At 47.7% G+C, this 19,107-nt stretch overlaps 1 protein-coding gene across 1 annotated transcript in view; it reads right to left on the bottom strand.

The window, feature by feature from the left end:
* Nucleotides 1–18,447, bottom strand: part of LOC126548318 (retinol dehydrogenase 12-like) — a 43,974-nt gene extending 25,527 nt beyond the window's left edge. The window contains exons 1-3 of the mRNA XM_050196464.2: nt 18,324–18,447; nt 17,052–17,291; nt 499–585 (exon numbers count right to left, since the gene is read on the bottom strand). Of these exons, the coding sequence (XP_050052421.1) occupies nt 499–585; nt 17,052–17,291; nt 18,324–18,447 (451 nt within the window). The remainder of the gene's footprint in view (nt 1–498; nt 586–17,051; nt 17,292–18,323) is intronic.
* Nucleotides 18,448–19,107: the final 660 nt, after the last annotated feature.

The raw sequence follows: 19,107 nt of genomic DNA, 5'->3' as shown, positions 1-19,107 counted from the left end.
AAGCTTTGCGACCCGTTAAACGGTTATTCGAACACCGCCCGGTGTGAACGATGTACCACTTCTTAAAGGATTTGGTACACCGCTCTCGTTTGCGGCTAACTGGTCACGATGCTTAACTTTGCATTAGTGCCAATCTTGCGCGGCCACTTCAGCCTTTCCTCTGCTGCTGTGCAGATACGACCCGACTTATTTTTTGCTGATAAGCCATTTACGCCGTACCAGCTTCGCATGCCTTCTTCATGCTGTGTGACTGCGACACTGTGTGCAAGTAAGCAATACTAGCAACTGACTGGCTTATCGACAACGATCTTTGTGTTACCGGTTACTTGTGTGCAATACGGATTTGTTTGTTGAGCAAATGAATAACTCAGCATAAATCAATACAGGTTCATTCATTTTGACATTGCAACAACTCTACCAGATAATTGTGTCCAATAAATTACTCCAACTCTCCTTTTCACCACTGAGCCAGGACAGACCAACTTTTGCATAGCCTACCTGTAAGTAGTAGTGTCAGGAGGAAGTGGCCCAAGTAGTTGGCTTGGAAGCATTCTTCATAGCCGTCTTCGGTAAGCTGGATCCTGTCTGAGAATAAAGCACGAGCGTTTGGCCGGTTTATGGAGTGCGCATAATTTTTGCTTGCTCAAGAGTTTTGCAAAGCGCGGTTATTTCATGCACAGTTTGTCGGTTTGTTCATGTATCCATGTTGTATCCATATAGTCCATGTATTATCGCTCAAATTTGTCCTTTAAACACATTTAATTGTTTGTCCTGTAATTCGTACGGTCCCGCGCTGTAGCACTGGGTGTGTTCGCGCCCATTTAGCATGGCGCTTTTTTCATAACCTCCTCCGCTTTTCGAGCACTTAAACGATTGGTTATTAGGTAAGCGCATTAGGCGCATCGATGGCGCTTGCTGTACGTGAGCTAGCAATCTCGGATATGAACAGCTGGATGCACAATCATCCACATGGAAGGACGCGCTCAACAAGAAGTTGTTTAAAACTCAATATCCCTCGTCAACATTATAACAGCAAATTGTGTCGTTATAAACCAACTGTCCCGGCCATGAACTCCGTCATCGCCGATCGTATTAGAAATATATACACGATCATCAGAAGGACACGAGAGACATTTTCCCAATATAGTTTAAATGAAAGAACATTTTTGTAAGTTAGAGAGCCATTTGAGCTTTCGCAAACGGCGCCACACCAGGTGGAAGAAAGAACTTGCCAAAAATCGAGTATTTCTTTCGTTGCCATAAAATATACATTATTATAGCTAACAGACATTGGAAAATAATTTATTGTTTTATTGGAAATAGTTTTATTGGAAAATAATTTAGACACTACTTTGTAATTTTATTTTCCTCATTTGCTCCTAAAAATGAAAGAAATGTAGCATTTTAAAACGCTTTATGCAAAAGAAATATAAAGTTTGAAACAAAAGCCCAAACATACCTTTATACAAGTGTCCTCAAAGCATATTTATTTATCTACGTTTATTACGATACCCTCAGGGCTTCAGGGCGTTATAGAGGGCTATTGTCTGTACAGGCTGTCCCAACTTTCGTGCGCAAAGATTTAAAAATATGCCACGTAGCTAAACAGAACCAAGGTAATGTTGTTTGCCGTAGCTTGGAGATACTCAGGCAATTTTTTTTTTTTTTTTGCATTCTGCTTAATTACATAATTCGTCTAAATTCATCAAATTCTCAAATATTACAATTAGATGAAAATTGTCAATGAGAAAATTGTAGAGCAACACGAAAAACTCCCGATAAAGCTTTTTTGTTGCTCAGTACGTACAGCACAAAGGTGCTTTTTTCCGAGCATGCATGAAGCCTGCGAATACACCCAAAGTTCCTCGATTGGCCAGTCACGCGGCAATGTCGCGTGAATTTTGCGCGCTGTTTTCACGCTTACAAAAATTAAACACGTTTATGTAGCACGTATTGAGGGACAGAAAGCTGTACCGGAAATTTCTTATGTTGCTCTACAATTTTCTCATTGACACTTTTCTCTAATATAATATTTGACAAGTTTATTAAATAATTTAGACGAATTATTTAGTTAGGCGAAATGTAAAAAGTTAATCTTAGTATCTCCAAGTGACAGCAAACAAGATTACTTTGGTTCTATCCTGCTACCTAGCATTTGCGTGTTTTTAAATCTTGGTGCATGTATATATTCTGACAAAATTTCATTTGTGTCTCAATGTTACGCAACTGCCCCGCAATAACACGCTGATCTTGGAAAACACAGCATTTTGGCCTATGCTCACGCATCCTGTGCTAACGCGTCCGGCCTTTATTTTCTAACCTGTTTCCTGTGCTAGATTCCGCCTAACAAGCAAAGCCTCACCAGATTCCTCAGTGTCCAAGCAGTTGCAATCCGGATACGCGTATGATGCAGAACGCGTTCCCCACGGATGAATACCTCTACTTCTCCGCTCACGAACGCGTAGCATAAGACCAAAGTGAAATAACGCGAGAAATAATAGCGCAAAATACTTGTTTTAGCTCATGAACCAAGAAGCCGTTGAAGCCGTTAACCAGGAAGCCGCACGCAAATTAACCGTTAAAATTTTGAACCGCGAGGGCAGAGGTCACGTAGGGGGTCGATCATGCTGGACATTATTTTACGTTTAGGAACGCTAAAAGACAGACTTGGTACTCCAGAGTGCTATATATAATTCAAAATAATCATTTCCTACTCTTTGTCATGTAACAGAAAAATGCTATGATAAAAGAGTGAGAAAGATTGTTGTTTAAAATTGCGCTTAGTACGGCGTCTCTAAAGGGATTAGTGGGCTGACGACAGCATTTCTTGCAGGGAAGGTATTATGCTTGTTTTCGTTAGCAACGTTAGATGGATGGATAAATGTTATGAGCGTCCCCTTTGGAACAGCGCGGTGGGTTGCGCCACCAAGCTCTTGCTATTATACTGCCTAAGATCCTACATAGGTTAAAAAAAAAGGAAAAAAGAGCGCACGAGGAATTCTTATAAACAAATTTTCTGACCCACTATTGTGAACTTTGTTTTTGTACGTCTCCGTTTTTTGTCGTTCTCCTACTTTTCTTCTACGAATTTTCCAATCGCCTCTTACTAATCTCTATTGCGGTCATGTTTACTTTCCCCCTGCTCTCGCGGAACCCAAGGGCTTCAAGGAGGCCAGTGGTGCCTAAATCCACCGCTGGGCAGACATATTCACATTGTAATAAAACATGCTCCATCGTTTCCCTAGCTTTACCGCAGAAAGCACCATGCTTCTTCTTCGTTCTTATATCTCGCTTTATAGGTGCGTGTTCTAAGGCCATCCTGATCTCGAGCAGTAAAAAGCGCTAAACAACAGGACAAGGAGAGGGACACAGACAACAGCGCTGACTAGCAACCAAGTGTCTTTATTCTTTCAGTCAGCATATATATACTCCGCCGCTATCTCAAAGCACAGAATCAACAGAATTCAGCCTGCGCAGGGGCGAAAATTGCAATTAATGCAATAGGAAGGCAATCTTCTTCGGAAGGAGAGAAATAGAGGGAAGGCTTACACATGCTTCGCCGCTAATATGAATGTTGAAAGCTTCGGAAATAAGACGTGCGCGGTCATCGCGGTATTTTGACAGATAGGTCACATCTTTAAAAGACGGCTTGCAGCCGCATTCATTGCAATACAGTGATAACTGACTATCTCTTGCTCGTTCTTGAATTTTGTTTGAGTATTCGCGCATGCGGTCATTGAGTCACAGCCGCGTTTGACCGCTATAAGAACACTTGCATGAAAGAGGAATCTTATAAACCGCACAGTCACAGCAGTCACCAACAAACCTCTGTCTGTGCTGCTTTTTACAACTTTTCTTGTTGTTCTCGGTCACCCGGTTGACTTGATGGCACAGGCTACCTAACTTATTTCTGGCAGTGACCAGGGGGCAACCTAACGCCCGGCCTACTGACAATCTTTTTTGAGATTATGCGCAACCTGGTGCATATATGGGATAAGCGCAACCATTTGCCGTGAGCGTTTCTCAGATTGAGTAGCTGCCGATTGCTTTCTTTTAAGGCTTGTTGTGAGGCTTTCAGCTTAAAAGCGGTAACGGGAAACCTGCGAGCTTCAGCCTGGCTACTTGCAATTCGAAGCTTGCATCCTCTTGGTGGTCACAAGACCTGATGAGGGCCGCCTTCATGCAAGATCTTGCAATACCGCGCTTGACTATCTTTGAGTGCGCGGAGGAAAAGGGAAGAAGGCTCTTATGAGACCGAAGAGCGTAACCCCAACATACATTATTGCTTGAGAACGATAGCTTTAAGTCTAAGAAATGCAGCTAGTTGTCTGACGGATGCACCGTGGTGAATTCAAAGGAATCTAAAGCTATGCGGAACAGGTCAAATATTATAGCAGCAGCAGGCTGCGCGTCAGTAGTGTTAGTATTTGTAAAAAAATAAAAAGTCATCAACGTATCGCATCACTTCTACAATGCTCGTCTGGCTGAGCTTAGTTCCAAGATTGCGGTCATAGCTGGCTAATAATATGTCGCTAAGAACAGGGGCTATACATGAATCGATGCATACACCTTTCTTTTATATAAAAAACTTATCCTCCATGGAGACGACAGTGGAAAGCATGTAAAACCTTAAAAGCTCTAATAACTTGTCGACATTAATACCACATGCATTCTGAAACTGAAGAATACCGTATTTGCCAATGCAATGGCCGACTTCAATGCTTACATCTTTTTGAGGCAAAGAGTAATATAAGACCTTGATGTCCACGGGAAAAGCTCGGACAGCCTTTGAACATTCCTCACAGAGAAAGGTGGAGACAGTACCTGGTGTCTTTATGAGGAAGGGGTCATGAAGCAATCATGTATGTTGGGGTTACGCTCCTCGGTCTCATAAGAGCCTTCTTCCCTTTTCCTCCGCGCACTCAAAGATAATCGCATGGTATTGCACGATCTTGCATGAAGGCGGCCCTCGTCAGGTCTTGTGACCACCAAGTCGATGCAAGCTTCGAATTGCAAGTATTTTGTGCTGAGCTCCTTGCTGTTAGAGAAGCGTTGTGCTCTGTGGCCGCCTTTCCCGTGGTCCCCAGGGCCCGCATCGTCATCCGCACTGATGCCCTCAAGGCGACACGGCTTCTGCGATACGTCAGTCGCAGCCCTGAAATATGTCAACAGATCCATCTTCTGGCGGCACGCATCCCGCAGCCAATATCTATCGAGTGGATCCCACGCGACCTTCTGAGCTTTCAAAGCCGTGCAGATTCTGCGACCCGTCTCGCGACCTCTCCATCGTCACTGCCTCAGCTCTTTCACCTAGATGATGCCACCCTCCTTCTAACAAGAAAGGAGCACCTCCGGCGCCGCACACGTGCTTTCATACCTCCGTGTGCGGTAAACCTCCCCCACGGTCTTACCCGTGCAGAGGAGGTTGGGCTTCGGAGGATCGGGGTCGGGGTTGCCCTCACTCCTGCCGTGACTCGGAAGGGGCCGCACTTTCGCCCGTTATATCCTCGCCCTGGGTGTCCACTCTGCAAGTCGCGAAATGCTGAAGCCGACATCCACCACCTGCTGTGGGTTTGCCCTGCACTGAAACCGACGAGGCTCCGGCACCTCGCAGTAGCGGTACTTTCGCCGCATAATCCGAGCGATTACACTTCTTGGACGCAGGGACCACATTATCGATCCCTCTTGGACTTCACTAGATCAGTAAATCTTTTTTCATTCCTTTAATCATCCTTATTCACTCCCATCCCATACCCCTGTATGCCCTGAGGCATCTACCCTCGCATCTAAAAAAAAAATATTGGAAGTAGCCAGGCTGAAGCTCGCAGGTTTCCCGTTACCGCTTTTAACTAGCATCGCTGAAAGCCTCGCAACAAGCCTTTAAAGAAAGCAATCGGCAGCTGCTCAATTTCAGAATCGCTCACGGCAAATGATTGCGGTTATCCCATATGTGCACCAGGTTGCACATAATTTCAAAAAGGTTGTCAGCAGGGCATGCGTTAGGTTGTTGTTCACTGCCAGAAATAAGTTAGGTAGCCTGTGCCATCAAGTCAATCGGGTGACCGAGACCAACAACAAAAGTTGTAAAAATCAGCACAGACAAAGGTTTGTTGGTGACTGTTGTGATTGTGTGGTTTGTAAGATTCGTCTTTCATGCAAGCGTTTTTATATCGGTCAAACGGTGCGGTGCATCAATGACCGCATGCGCGAACACTGAAACAAAGTTCAAAAACGAGATAGAGATAGTCAGTTATCACTGCAGTGCAATGAATGCGGCTGCAAGCCCTCTTTTAAAGATGTGACATATCTGTCAAAATACCGCGATGACCGCGCACGTTTTATTTCCGAAGCTTTCCACATTCATATTAGCGGCGAAGAATGTGTAAGCCTTCCCTCTATTTCTCTCCTTCCGAAGGAGATTACTTTCCTATCGCATTAATTGCAATATTCGCCCCTGCGCAGGCTCAATTCTGTTGATTCTGTGCTTTGAGACAGCGGCGGAGTATATATATCCTGACTGAAAGAATAAAGACACCTGGATGTTAGCCAGCGGTGCCGTCTGTGTCCTTCTCCTTGTCCTGTTGTTTAGCGCTGTTTACTGCTGGTAATCATGAACCAACCAGCCCAAATGCGTACTCTTCTGCAGTTTATTACTATCCTGATCTCGCTTCGAAAACTAATGAGCTTGCCTTTGAGTTATCGCAAATTGTTCTTTTCCTGATTTCGTTTATTCCTCTAAGTAGTTGATCACGGCAGGTTTCGTTTCCATTGCCGCCACTCATGAGATTATTTCAGCCTCTGTGACTTACCTCTTGATGTTCCTTGTTGCTGTGTTACTCACCCTGCATGCCCCATACTTGCTGGTAAGCTTCCTATATAGTTCTTTTCCTGCACGGTGAATCAATGTTATTCTTGTACAAATACCTGAACACTCTCCCAGCCCATTTACTTTTTTCCATATTCCTCTGTTGTTCTTCATAATTAATTTTACTGTGAGCTTCTCTCACTTCAAAACTTGTCCAGCCCACATCACCCTGCACAGCTTCATTTGTAGTCTTCCCGTGAGCGCCCAATTCGAGGCGTCTCACTGACTTTTAATTGCCATCGAGTCCTGATTGTACCCCTAACTTCAAGCAAACAACCGCACTTCGAAAAGCAAGTCCTGGAACCATTACAACTTTCCACATACCCCGGAGCACCTCGTACCCATTGTATCCACATAGCGCACAGTGCTTCATTATGGCTTCATTTCGCTTCCCCTTTACTATTATTGTTTTTTCCTGTGTTTCCATATGTCTATTGCCTTCGTTTATCCATATACCAAGATATTTATATTCTTTTACCCGAGGTATTTGCTGGCCCTGTATTGTCACTGTTGGCTGTTCTCATTGAGTACCATAACACCCGATTGTCTAACGCTAAATTTCATACCCAAATTCTCGCATTCCTGTCCACAGATGTTAGCCAGACGTTGCAAATCACTTTGCTTGTTAGCTAGCAACACAATGTCGTCCGCATAAAATAAACCTGGAAGCTGCCGCTCTACTACTGTACCCGCCTGTATGTACGATATGAAAGATTAAAAGCGACATTACTTTCTTCTAGCGTCCTCTCCATCCTCACAATGTACACCATAAATAGCAGTGGGGATAAAGGGCACCCCTGCCTCAGTCCCTTGTTGATACCAACTTTCTCCTCGCTCCTCATCCCTTTTCATTCAACGCAAACGGTATTTTCTAGGTAAAACTCTCTCAAAAGCTGAAGAAAATCGTCGCCCAAGCCTTCCCCTTGCAGAATACCCCACAAAATGTTGCGGTCTACGTTGTCATACGCTCCTGTGATATCTAAAAAGGCCATATAGGACGGTCTGCTTTCTACTCTTGATATTTCGATACACTGAGTAAGAACAAGTAAGTTATTATTCAAACGCGCCTACCTATTCTGAGGCCATTCTGAAGTTCTCCCAAAATGCCATTATTCTATGTCCATGCTTGCAGCTTTAATTTGATTGCCTGCATTGCTAGCTTGTATATTACCGATGTAATGGTCAACGGTCTATACGAGTGAATTCTATCTTTCTCCCCCTTGCCTTTATAAATTAAATTCATTCTACTTTGTCGCCAACTGTCTGGTATTCGTCTATCTTTTAGACTCTTTTCTGCTGCTTTCAACAGAGCTTCCTTACTTTTTGGTCCCAGTTGATTAATCAGCCTAACGGGAACCTCGTCTAGCCCTGTGGCTGTGCGCTTTCCAACGTAGATGTTGTTTCTCTTTCCGTACTTTTGTCGTTATTACGCTTAGAACGCCGCGGTGGATTTTGTCGCCCTCTTTGGCGATTCGTTGAACTTGAGTGTTTGCAACTACGGGGCTGACCGATTCTGCGGGCACGGAAAGACGGATTATTAAATTAAGAATAGAGAGCGATCAGCCGTGAAAAAGCTCCTGCACCCCGGGGTGTGCAGCAAACGGAGGCATTGGACTGGAGATAATCATCTAATTACATGGTGCTTCAGCGAGCTCTCGCGTATGCAGTGCTGCCTTGAGTCCATTGGCGCTCCGCAAGTATTTTTTATCTTTCTATTCGTTCAGCGCCCGGTGTCAGATATCAAAACTTCTCTCATGGACACTGTTTTCACTTTGTTTTCGTTTTGAAACGAAGAAAGCGTGCAAAGAACGAAATTCTTTATGTTTGTGAGGGCTAAATATGAAGCCCGAAGAAGTGGATTCACAAGACTGACGACATCCGTGCGTCACTCGAACAATGTCTTGCTCCTCCGGTATTCGCAAGTTCCGTCGTCTATAGATTGACCGGTGAAATACGGTCAAAGACTTACTACGCCCGCCCACGTAGACCTACTGTAGCATTTCTCTAGAGCTGCTACAAATTGCTACAAAGACGTCAGTTTTGGTCTCATACATTCATGTGTCCTCGTTGCGTTGGCCTCAAGCGCGCAACTCGAGCTTGGCCGCGCGGCGGAGCACGGGGTGAAGCGAGAACGAAAACGTGCGTTTCTGGCGAAACGAGACACCGCGGCAACCACACACAACGAGTTGATGCAGGCGAAACCTGAGCAAATACTTCTGATGCTCGCCCACGTAGTACATGTACTCGGGATCAAAACCCAGCCGTTCGCGCTGCTGCAATACACTCTCCCAAGCCGGGTTGTTCTAATAACGCATCGATTCTCCGTAGAAAAACGAATACGAGAATGCACATCAGCACAGAACTTTCGTTTTCTTAACTACGTGGCTTCAGAAGAAGTCACTGCAGACGAAATGCACACTGCACACTTTCATCCGTAGCGTGACCGGCTTGCAAATTCGCAACTTGACGATCCGTTCTTTCTTCTATGCCGCATCTTTGGGGAACGAGTGGAGGCTCACTTCACTTGCCACATCTATGTTGGTGCACTGCGGCACGCAGCTCATGCGATTGATATTGAATTTCATCTTTGCTCAAACGATCCGTAAAAATAGATAATCAAGCCTACTGGCCGCCACAAAGAAAGCAAGCAAATGCGCTACCGCCGCCCACGGGCGGCTGCGGTTACTCCGATACTTCTTGAAAAAAATTCGCCCGTGGCCGCGGGGTGGCGTGACAGTCTACGGAACTCGCCAATAGCCTGGAATTTTTTACGATTGCTGCATGTCGGAATGCTTTTCAGGGGTGCGTAACTAGTTGGTCAGCCATATTGTTACACGAACGAAGGATTAAAACTGGAGATTATTTACAAAATATATTTACAAGGGATAATGCAGCGCTGGCCAGTTCAGCCGACAGCTCGAGAGCCAGAGAGCGTTCTTCCTCCTCTTTTCTCGAGTGATAGCGCCCACGTGCGTCGTTCAAACAATGAAATACCACAACCGTGTAGCATAATCCCCCGGCGGCAGAAGCGACATCCCGGAGCGTCTAAATGTCATCACTGGGGGGGTGGTACGGCTTCAGTCGTGTAACGTGCAAGATATCACGGGACTGGGAAGCAGATGGGGCGTCAGGGACGATCTCGTAGATGACGGGAGTCGCGGCACGAAGCACTCGATATGGCCCTGTGTAACGAGACAGCAGTTTTTTCTGACAGGCCGACCTGACGCGACGGAGACCATAGAAGCACCAAAGAACCAGCCGGGAAGTGCACGTCTCGGTGTCGCCGGTCGTACCAACGCCTTTGACTCTCTTGGGGTTTCAGAAGGCGGTCACGTTGTTGTTGTTGTTGTTAAAAACTTTATTTAAACAGCGGTGTTCGGGCCACGTAGATCCCTGGGCCCCCGCACGACCGTAGTCCACTCAAGTGTTTATGTTCCGTAGGTCCATAACACTGGCAGCCCGGCTGGTCGCGATGGTCTGCGTTGCCGGGTCCTCAGAGCGGAGCACGGTCTCCCAGTCCTCCCACGATGTCAGGTGCTCCAGGCCCCGCGGGGGAGGGTCCGCCGGGCAAAGCGAGAGGATGTGGATGGCGGATGCGAACGGTTCGGGACAGAGGGCGCAGGCGCGCGCGTGGGGAAAGAGGGATGGTAATGGGATAGGGTGACAGGGGAGGGGAGTGTGTGGGTCTGGAGTCGCCTCCAGACTGTTGTCTGCCTGTCCATGCCTGTTGTCTAGGGATGGGTGAGGTGGGGGGTAGGTCTGACGTGCTGCTCTATAAGCCTGCGTCAGATCGCTGAAAGAGTGCATGCGTTCCTTCGTGAATCCCGGATCGGAGGCCACCTGAGCCCGGTTAATAGAACCTCGGGCTAAAAGGTTGGCAGCCTCGTTTCCGGGATTCCCGGAGTGCGCAGGCACCCATATCAGCTCCACATGGCGGGGTGGAGGTGCAACGGGCGAGTCCAGTATGCAAAAAGCAGGAACATGGACTCGGCCTCGTGCAAAATTTAGTATAGCTGTTTTTGAATCTGTTATTATGTACCGGGCTTCCGTAGGGGTGACGGCAATGGCAATCGCAGCTTCCTCTGCAGCTTCTGGGGAAGTGTGTGGGGGGAGGGGTAGTGTGATGAGTGGGGAGAGGGAGGAGTCCACCACGGCGGCAACCGCTTGCTCTCCCATGCATGCGGCGTCCACCCATACGGCGTCCGGTTCGGGGCCGTAATAGCGATGGAGCGCCTTAGCTTGAGCTCGGCGGCGCGCCTCGTGGTGTTGTGGATGCATGTTCCTCGGGAGCGGCTTAATAAGCAGCTCCCGGTGGATGTGGCGTGGAGTGGCGAGTTGTGTAGGGTCGTTGGCCGGTATCCGGATCCCGAGGGAGTCCAGGATGTGCCGCCCAGTGGATGTTCGTGTCAGGCTAATGTATTGCGCCTGTCGGTGGGCTTCTACAAGTTCCCCGATAGTGTTGTGGAGGCCCAGGCCGAGTAGTCTGTCTGTGGGTGTATTAATGGGTAGTTTTAATGCTACTTTGTACGCCTTGCGTATTAATGCATCTAGGGCATTAGTATCGTGTCGGGATAAGTGTAAATATGTGGTTGTGTAAAGCACACGGCTGAGGACGAAGGCATGGATGAGGCGACATAGGTCGCGCTCCTTCATGCCTCTGTGGTGGGCTGAAACCCGGCGAATGAGGTGCGAAATCGCACCTGCAATCTGCTTGAGTTTCTTCAGGGTGGTGGTGTTTTTACCATCACTCTCGATATGGAGTCCCAGTATTCGGAGGGTTTCAACCTCCGGCACTGGGCGTCCGTCCAGCTCGATCGTGATGGGGGAGCATGGGGAGCAGCGATTACGAGGTCTGATGAGTAGTAGTTCGGATTTTTCTGGGGAGCAAGAAAGACCGACACTGGCAGCATAATTTTGGGTCAGGGTGGCTGCAGATTGGAGAGTGTCCTCTATGCCGCCGTCACTGCCGTGGGTAGTCCACAGCGTGATGTCGTCGGCATAGAGGGTGTGTTTGAGATGGGGTATGATTGCCAATTGTCGGGCCAGGGGGATTAGGGTGATATTAAATAGAAAGGGGGACAGAACGGACCCTTGCGGGGTGCCAACACTCCGTAAAGTAAAAGAGAGGGAGGTGAGCGGGCCAAAGTGTATTTGAGCCCTGCGGTCGGTCAGGAATGCTTGAATGTAGGTGTACGTACGTGCACCCACATTCAGTGGCGAGAGGGCAGTCATGATCGCATGGTGTTCTACGCGATCAAAGGCTTTGGAGAGGTCCAAAGCCAAGACTGCCTTTGTGTGACCCAGGATAAGGGGGTCGAAAATGTCGTGCGTAAGTTGTAGCATGCCATCCTGCGCGGATAAATGGGGGCGGAAGCCCACCATGCTGTGAGGGTAAAGGTCGTTTTCCGCCATGTGTTGTGTGAGTCTCGATAATACTACATGCTCGAAAAGCTTTCCGAGGCATGAGGTTAGCGAGATCGGGCGAAGGTTTTGGAGTGTAAGTGGTTTGTTGGGTTTGGGTATGAAAATAACCTTCGCATGGCGCCAGGACTGAGGGAGGGTGCCCTCCCTCCAACACTGGTTGAAGTAGTCCGTAATCTGTGTGATGGATTGATCATCCAGATTACGAAGCATAGATTTGGTTACCTGGTCGGCGCCAGGTGCGGAGCTGGTACGGAGAGTCAGGAGGGCCGCTCTGACTTCCGTCTCCGTTATGTCCGTGTCGAGTGTGGCGTTGGGCTGCCCTGTGTAGGGAGGTAAGCGAGTCGGTGTGCCTGGGGAGGTGTAGGTTTTTTGAAGTGTATCTATAAGGCTGTCAGGGTTGTCCATGTGTGCGTGGACGAGTCTTGTTACATGGTGTTGTGTTGCTGTTTTTGTCTGCGTCGGCTCTATAAGGTGGCGGAGGAGTTGCCAGGCCCGCTTGGTGGACAGGTTCCCAGCAATGCCGTCGCATGTCTGGCCCCAGTTGAACCGGCAGAGCTCCTCAGAATGTTGTTGGATTTGGGTTTGCAGCGCGGCCAGCCGCTTTTTAAGTGTCCTGTTTAGCTTATTCCTCTTCCACCGTTCTAGGAGGCTGTGATAGGCCTCCCAGAGGTGGGCCAGTCGGGTGTCTAATGTAGGGGTTTCTGTAGGGGTTTCAATGAGTTTTGTGTTGCATTGGACGTCATCCTGGAGTGATTTCACCCAGGTGTCGATATCGGAAATAGGGGTGTCAGAGCGGGCCGCCCGAGTGGTGCGGAGAGAGTCCCAGTTTATGAGTTTGTGTGTCATGTAAGTGTGACGGGGTTGTTTGTATGGGACAGTGACCTGTATAATGTAATGATCGCTGCCTAGTGTGTATTGTGTTCTGGTCCAGGTGACGCCTCGGAGGGAGGGGGTCAGCACCAAGTCCGGGCTGGTGCCCATGCTGACGCTATTTCCGATCCGAGTGGGCGTCAGGAAGTTGTTGTGTACGGTGAGGTGGAGGTTCTGGAGGAGCAGCCAGAGCCTGCTACCTCGGTGTGTTGTTGTTTTGTATCCCCAGTCTGTATGTTGACTGTTGAAGTCTCCGCCGACTAACAGGGGGTGCTTTCCTGCCAGCCGGTGCACCGATCGAAGTAAGGACTCTAGAGACGCCATCGGGTGTGATGGGAGGTGATAAATGTTGACAATAAATATGGATGGTAACGTGCGTTTATGGCCTATGATTTCAGTGATCACGCAGGGCGTCTCTGAAGTGATATGGTGTACCCTGTGAGTGATGCTACGGTGTATGAGTGTGGACGCCCTGGGTTTGTCTGTGGCGTCCGAATGTACCGAGGTGTAGCTGGGAAGTGTTGCGCAATGTGCAGCGTCTTGGAGTAAAAGTATTTGGGGCTGAGGAGTGAGTGTGGGAAGTAAAAGCTGCAGAGGTGCACACTTGCCCCGGAAGCCACGGCAATTCCAAGTTAGAATTTGTAGGTAATTATTTCCCCGCGCCGCCATACTGGAGCGTGGGGGGGGGGCGGAGAGGGGGGGTTAGTTGCGTGTCCATTGGAATGTGTTGGACAGGAGGGGTGAATTGTGTAGGCTGAAGGGTGGGTTGCGAGGGTATGGAAGGACGCATTTGTGTGAAGCGGTGTTCTATGTTCTATGAAGCGGTGTTCTATGCGGTGCTCTAATTTCTCCGTGAGGGTTTCTACGAGGTGAGTGAGTTTAGTCTCGAGGCGTGTTTCGCGGTCACGGGCAATTTCCCTTGCGTGGGCACAGCGGGCGGTGGCGTCAAGTGTATATTCACTGGTCGGTGCCGCGTGAACAGGGAGGGTTGTGTCGAGGGGCAGTGCCGGTTCTCGGCCGAACAGAAGCAAAAAGGGGGAATAACCGACTGTGTCGTGGCTCGAGTAATTATAAACAAATGTGACAAACGGTAATGCCAGTTTCCAGTCAGTGTGGTCTGAAGAGACATATTTCGCGAGCATGTCTGTGAGAGTGCGATTGAGACGCTCTGTGAGGCCATTTGTTTGCGGATGGTATGACGTGGATAGCTTGTGCCTCGTGGCACAGGACTGCAGGATGTCCGCGATAACTTTTGATAGGAATGTCCGGCCATGGTCTGTGAGAAGTTGTCGCGGAGCTCCATGTAATAAAATCACGTCGCGTAGAAGAAAATAGGCGACATCTGTGGCGCAGCTTGTAGTGCGAAGTAGTGCGCAAGGTGTGACATTTCAGTGTGCTTTTTCTGCCACAGTATCGGTGTCATGAACCACGTGCACGGCGTCTTTAATCTGCCGTCACTCTTCAAAACGTTCGTGATCGATGGTTCGTGGAGTTGAGATGTGAGTGCATTTGCGTGTACAGTAGAGTACTTGCAGCGAATGCTCTGTAATTTCTTACTCCATGCACCGTCAGAAAAGCATTCGAAAAAAATAACAAACACGTTTCCTGGGAAGTAAACGCAGCATATGCATATCTGCATGCACATGCACATGACGCCTTTATTTTTTAGCGAGTATAATCCAACACCATTAAAGCCTGTCATCCCGAGAGTTCGTAACCGCTTTCAGACATGCAAAAGCTGACACTCTTAACGTATGCACCTAAATGAGTTTCGTCAAATAGCACCAAGAAAATCTAAACTGAACGGACGAAGAACGCAAATGTAATGCCTTTAGCTGACGGCTGTGAGTAATGTTATTACGCCGCACCGTCGAGCGTCCCCATCGAGCCACGCCCGATTATAAATTAGTCGCATTATTGCTTGTTTGATTACTAGTCATTTTAGTACGTAGGTCTCTGTGCTAAATGCAATGTCGAAGAAGTCGCTTTCTCATCGCATCTTCCCTATTTAAAAAAAAAATTCTGAACGTATTTTGTGAACCACCCTGCTAAGCTTAACTACATTATTATGCTATGCAACCGCGTCTTTTGTCTTTAATTTCGACCACAGCTCCGACCTTTCACTACCCTGTGCATCCTTACAACAAAATTACCTTTTCGCAAACTTTCTGTACGAATAGTTCATGTCCATCTCTATGATGGCCGTTATTTGGCAGACTTTTTCAAGCACCGCTACGGTGTTCTATGGACGCGTAAACATAGACCAACATACTGTGTTTTCCAAGTTCAGCGTGGCTTTGCGAGGTTCTTGCGTGAAACTGAGGTGCAAATTAAGCTTTGGAAGATAATATGCTTTTTGGACATTTGTCTGATTGTATTTTTGGGCTTCTGAATATAAGAATTTTTTGCATATAGTTTCTAGAAAACGCTATATTTTTGCCATTCTTATAAGTAAATTACACAACAAAATATAATAATGTTGTGCCTAAATAATATTACAATAAAAAGACATGTCTATCGACTATAATAATGTACGTTCTACGGCAGCGGGGCACATACTCGATTCCTGGGAATTTTTGCTCCCACCTAGTTTGGCGCCGTCAGAAAAATAAATGATATCGAACTCACGCACTGTGGGAATCAATGTAAGCGAAGCTTTCTGTGCTGTTTGCTTTGATTGACGATAATTAGCAGTGATGTTGACGGCGAGTGTTGAATTTCTTCAACCTCTAGTCCAACGCGATAGTGGTGAGTTGATGTTAAACATTACCTTGCGTGCACCACTGCTGTTTGTCTGCAGAACACACAGGGAGAGGTATTTGCTTGAGGCATTGTTGTGCGCCATAATTCATAACGTATGAGTGGGTTGAGCATTGCTATTTTGTCACGTGGCTCATCGCCTCGTCGCAGAAGTATTAAGCTTTAATTGAATAATGAGGTTGTACGTGCCAAAAGCACAATCGGATTATGAGGCCGGCCGTAGTCGCGCACTCCGGATTAATTTTGGCACTGGGATGTTCTTTAACATGTCCCACTTCTAAGTGCACGAGCGTTTTTTATTTCGCCCCCGTCGAAATGCGGCTTCAGCGGTCGGAATCAAACCCGTGAACTCGAGAAATGCAACAGCCGCAAAGCTACCGCGGCGGGCACTAAAGTGCTGATTTGACGTGTAACCGCTTCCGTATAGTGTCGCCTAGACCCTACGATGCGCTTTAATGCGGCTCTGCTTCTGCACGCCCTGCGTAAGCTGTCCCCTTGGCAAATGTGCATGGTGTTTGTTTTTCAGAAACACCAGAAACGTACTGTACCGCGCCTTGAACTTAAGTTTATCCCGTTTGCCCGCAACCGCTGTCATGTCCTCATGTCACCTTTTCTCTATCCTACGAGGGAAGCATGACAAGGCTGTTATTCAGTCGTTTCGCGTTTGCGTTGGTTCTACGCGTTCTCTGCCTTCTCGCTATCATTCTAACTAGTTTCCCTATGGACTTGCATGTAAGTAGAAACGTAAGCGGCTGCTGCAATGCTTTTGCGGAGGGTCACGGATAATTACAGCTGTCAAGAGGCTAATGTGGGGACGCCCAGGGAGCTCCTGAGGGCATTGTGCACATTCGACGCGGTGCAAAGGTCCAAACGAGCTATCCTCTATATTTTTTTTAATAACATCGGAGATGGTCGAGCGTACGGCCGACAAGCTGACGTGAATAACTCAATTAAAAACCGCGCATGCGCCTGCGGTCGCAAACTTCTCGGTCAGACTCAGTGTATGAAAAATACAAAATCAAAAGCAGCGACCAAACGCGTTGCGGGGACCTCTGCGGTCTATGTCCCTTTCGGGTGCCCATTCGATGGGGGCGAGTCCAGTGTCTCTGCCTTGTTTGATGGGTAAGCGCACCTGGGAAAATTCCGGCATTGTTGATGAGTACGTCGAGCCGCTGCTCATTGCGAACGATGTCATCGGCAAACTGGCGCACCGACTTGAGCGAGCACAGGTCGAGCTGGCGCACGACGACGGAGCAGCCGGTCTCCACTAGGATGTCCTCGGCTGCCCGCTGACCTTTGGCCGGGCTGCGGCACGCCAGGATGACGCGGGCGCCTCGCCGCGCGAGTTCCTTGGCAGTCTCTTTGCCGATCCCTGGAAGTGGGCGATACGCTTGACCGCCGGTCTATGCACTACACACTACAGTGGTACAAGGCATCAAGAGAGATTAATCGGAAACAGAGTCCGGCCTCTTAAAGAAGTCGCGCGCAACGCATCATGTGGTTTGAATACGGGAGCTGCCGGAAATGTTTAAAACCCAGCTTTAGCAAGATTACCAGCGCAAGACACTGCTCCTATAACGCTGACAATATCGTTCCAAGGTGTTTTTGACGTACAAGAGAGCACCACAGTGGGAGGGTGCTGTCACCACTATCACCTGCCAATAGCTATACCAGACTGACTGCCGTTCACGCACAACATGGACAGCTATCGGTCGGGGACGGGAGATTCAATTTTCGGTACAGAATTTTTCCAGCCTCTTTTTTTTTCACTTGGACCAACTCGCCAAAACCATATGTTTATTTCAAGACGAAATAAACGTTTTTATTAGTACCGTTATTCACGGCACGTCGCCGCCGGTTACAAACATAACAGTTCCTCCTACCTTAACGTGACACCTCGAACTTCCCATCAAAGTCAGCCTTTCCCTCAAGTTTCTCGTATTCGATCCTTAATCCACGCTGATCTGTGTAGGCCGTTTAGCGCTGCACATATCGTTTTTCTCACCATCGCTAGTGGCTCTCCGCCTATCTCTTTCAAACTAGCATAGGCTATATAAAGCGCAGTCTTGAACTATTCTAGTAAAGGGTTACAGCGAAGCGCATCGTATTCCAGTATTTCCCGTCTTTCCAGCGGTAATAATGAGTGCATGCAGCGTCACTCGTAAACCAGTGGTATTCGGGATACAACTTCCCGCGGTATACTATAGACGGTATTACGAAGGGAATTACCCGCTGTGAACAAACATTTTAGGAGGTATTTTATATTACACAACGCGTTCATTGAACGCAGTAAATTAACTTCATTGCAGACAAAGGTACAATAATCCTTTGCACATGAGCCCCATTGGCTACAAGAACTAGAACAATCCCAATCGAAGCATCAATAAGTTTACCCCCGACTCACCTGCATTGCCTCCTGTAACTATGACTGTCTTGCCATCCATCCGATTAATGCCATTGTAAATGCCTTTGGTCCAGCGCAGGTACAACTTAGTGCCCGCAAGAGTAGCGACGATCACCAAGACCATCTTGAATCCATAACTACATAACGCCACCACGATGGAAGCAATGAATCCCAGTGAAAGGAACCAGGCGTCGTGATCTATGACTGCCTCGTTTGTGCCCATAGTCTTCTGCAAAATTGAATCGTGGCAGAGAGATAAAAGAAAAACGACGTGTTAGTTTTCTCGTACTCAGTGGTTGGTGACCACTATGGAAGACTCGCCAAAAAGCGGGTTAGTCGGTAGGTTTGGTTGTTCCTCAATACTTCAGTGGGGGCATTACGCGTTGCCCCTATTTTTACACGCAGTACTCACACCAAGGATGTGTTATTGGCAGATCGACAAGTTATGTCGGTTATGCGCTCATTTATGGGCGTTATTCGTCTCCCTTTAAACAAATCTACCCACACTCTACCCAATCTACAAACACTCTACGTCGCCTCAAAGTGCTCTGCAAGTAGTTGTTACGCAGACAGCAGCAGGTATCTCACAGGTGGAGGAATGCTCCTTTGGCTACAATCATTTCTTGTACACAACATAGGCGTCACAAAACGACTCAACACAGAAGATGGCGCACTTCCTACGAACTGATTTCCTAGGTGAACAACTACAGCACTACAACACAGTACAACACTACAACTACAACACAGTATAATTTTTTTTAAAGAGAACCTTGCTTTACCTTCT

Source organism: Dermacentor andersoni, chromosome 1 (genome assembly GCF_023375885.2).
Source record: "Dermacentor andersoni chromosome 1, qqDerAnde1_hic_scaffold, whole genome shotgun sequence".
Lineage (NCBI taxonomy): Eukaryota > Metazoa > Arthropoda > Arachnida > Ixodida > Ixodidae > Dermacentor > Dermacentor andersoni.
Note: the sequence above shows the minus strand (reverse complement) of the source record. Positions and strands in the feature narration are given on the sequence as shown.